At 37.5% G+C, this 2,010-nt stretch overlaps 1 protein-coding gene across 1 annotated transcript; it reads left to right on the top strand.

Annotated features, from left to right (window-relative positions):
• Positions 1 to 600: 600 nt before the first annotated feature.
• LOC141134783 (olfactory receptor 10A7-like) lies at positions 601 to 1,545 on the top strand. Its single transcript, XM_073624221.1, has one exon. It carries the CDS (start codon positions 601 to 603, stop codon positions 1,543 to 1,545), a length of 945 nt encoding a protein of 314 aa, XP_073480322.1.
• The last annotated feature ends 465 nt before the right edge of the window (positions 1,546 to 2,010 follow it).

Here is a 2,010-nt window from a genome sequence, read left to right as displayed (position 1 = left end):
CTCTGTACTGGAAGGGGGGGCGGGGCCATCCTTTGGATTCTGTGGTGTCAGCATAACCTGTCAGAAGTGACTCATGCAGATAGCAGAGGGAGGAGGGATTATAGAGAATTTACACTAGGTGGTTTGGATTGAGACAAGTACACACTAAAGAAGGATATTTTTTGTTCATTTCTCTATTTCAGAGGTTTACAACCACTTTAACATCAGGCAGGCAGGTGTTACTGGTCTTTGTCTGGTTAATGGTAATGGTCTACTATTTTAATGCAATTCTTGACAACTCCCTTTCTTCTGAATTGCAGTGAATTTGAGCAATACAAATTTAGATCCGTTGTTTCAAGGTTCCATGTGTCTCCCTCTGAAGTCCTTTGAGATCCAGGCTACACAGCACAGAAGGCGCAGAGGACTCTCCAAGAAGATACAGTATGTTCGGTGCCTGGCTAAAAAAAAACTGTAGAGTAAACACACTTATAATATAAAGTTCAGTGATTAATTTTACCTTGTTTCTTTTCTTTTTCTCTTATTCTTTTTTTTATTCTCTTCTTATATTACCCATATAATTATTCTGGTTACTATCTTTCCTGATGGGTCAAGCTCCTTAAAATGTGTCAAGAGAATCAAACAAAAGTCACAGAGATCTATCTCCTTGGATTCCAAGGTCTACAAAACTTCAAAACTCTATTCTTTGCTGTCCTGCTTCTAATTTACATTGCAATAGTGACCGGAAACATTCTAATCATCCTTCTAGTGTCCACCAATAATAATCTCAAAATTCCAATGTTCATCTTTCTTCAGCACCTTGCTCTCGCAGATGTCCTCCTTGCCACGTGTGTCATACCACTGATGGCCGAGGTTATATTAAAGACAAAGAGAGAAATGTCTGTTGAGGGCTGCATCATGCAGCTGTACACGTTTTTGAATTTTGGTTTTGTGCAATGTTTCATCCTTGCTATAATGTCCTATGACCGATATGTCGCTATTTCTAATCCTTTACATTACATTTTGATTATGGACCGCAGAATCTGCTTCCTGTTGGGTTTGGGTTCCTGGGCAATAACTTGGACTATATCTACAACTGAAATTACTTTAATAGTTCAGTTTGAATTTTGTGCCCTCAGAGACATCGATTACTTCTTTTGTGATGTAGGTCCAATTGTGAAATTGTCTACATCGGACACATCTATCGTACAATGGTTTGACTTTTCATGCTCTGTCCTTTTCTTTTTCTGTTCTCTTACATTTATCATTGGGACATACTTCTACATTTTTATTATCATTCTCAAGATTCCATCCTCCGCTGGCAGGAAAAAATCTTTTTCTACATGTAGTACCCATCTGATCTCTGTGGCTGCATACTATGGGTCCATAATTACTATTTATGTGACTCCGGACAATGAGAAGTCACCTTCTGTAAACAAGTACAGTTCTTTATTGTACACTGTAGTGAACCCATTGGTGAATCCCATAATATATAGCCTGAGAAACCATGAGATTAGACAAGCTCTTCATAAAATAGTTGGAGAACGATTGAGAAGAAAGGTAATATAGAGTAAATATGGGTAGTGATGACCAGGGGAGTTACTAGACCTTGGCACCTAAGGCCTGTGCCCAGGTTTTTTACTGTGTGCCCCAAGATGTCAATTAGTTTACTTTCTCTAAGTTAATGTATTATTTCAGCTTTTTTGGCAATTGTAATACATGTATTATTTCTTTCAGTCATGCCATCACATTTATTAAAATTACAATTATGGATGTTTAAGACAAACTCTTTTTATAGGAGAAACTATTGGATGTGTCTTAGATCTGATTAAAAAAAGGTCAACAGAAATTAAAACTTCCCAAGTGTCAGCTTATTACCATATGGTTTACATATGCATTATATGTGTTGGTTATAACAGTGGAGTTGCATGGTCCTTTTTGGGGGGTCAGTAAAGGCCAGGACACTATTGCTCAATTCAAAAAGAAAAGGGAAAGAGATAAAGCAGATGAAGCACAAGAGATAAACAGAAGGTA

Source organism: Aquarana catesbeiana, linkage group LG03 (genome assembly GCF_042186555.1).
Source record: "Aquarana catesbeiana isolate 2022-GZ linkage group LG03, ASM4218655v1, whole genome shotgun sequence".
Taxonomy (NCBI): Eukaryota; Metazoa; Chordata; class Amphibia; order Anura; family Ranidae; genus Aquarana; species Aquarana catesbeiana.
Note: the sequence above shows the minus strand (reverse complement) of the source record. Positions and strands in the feature narration are given on the sequence as shown.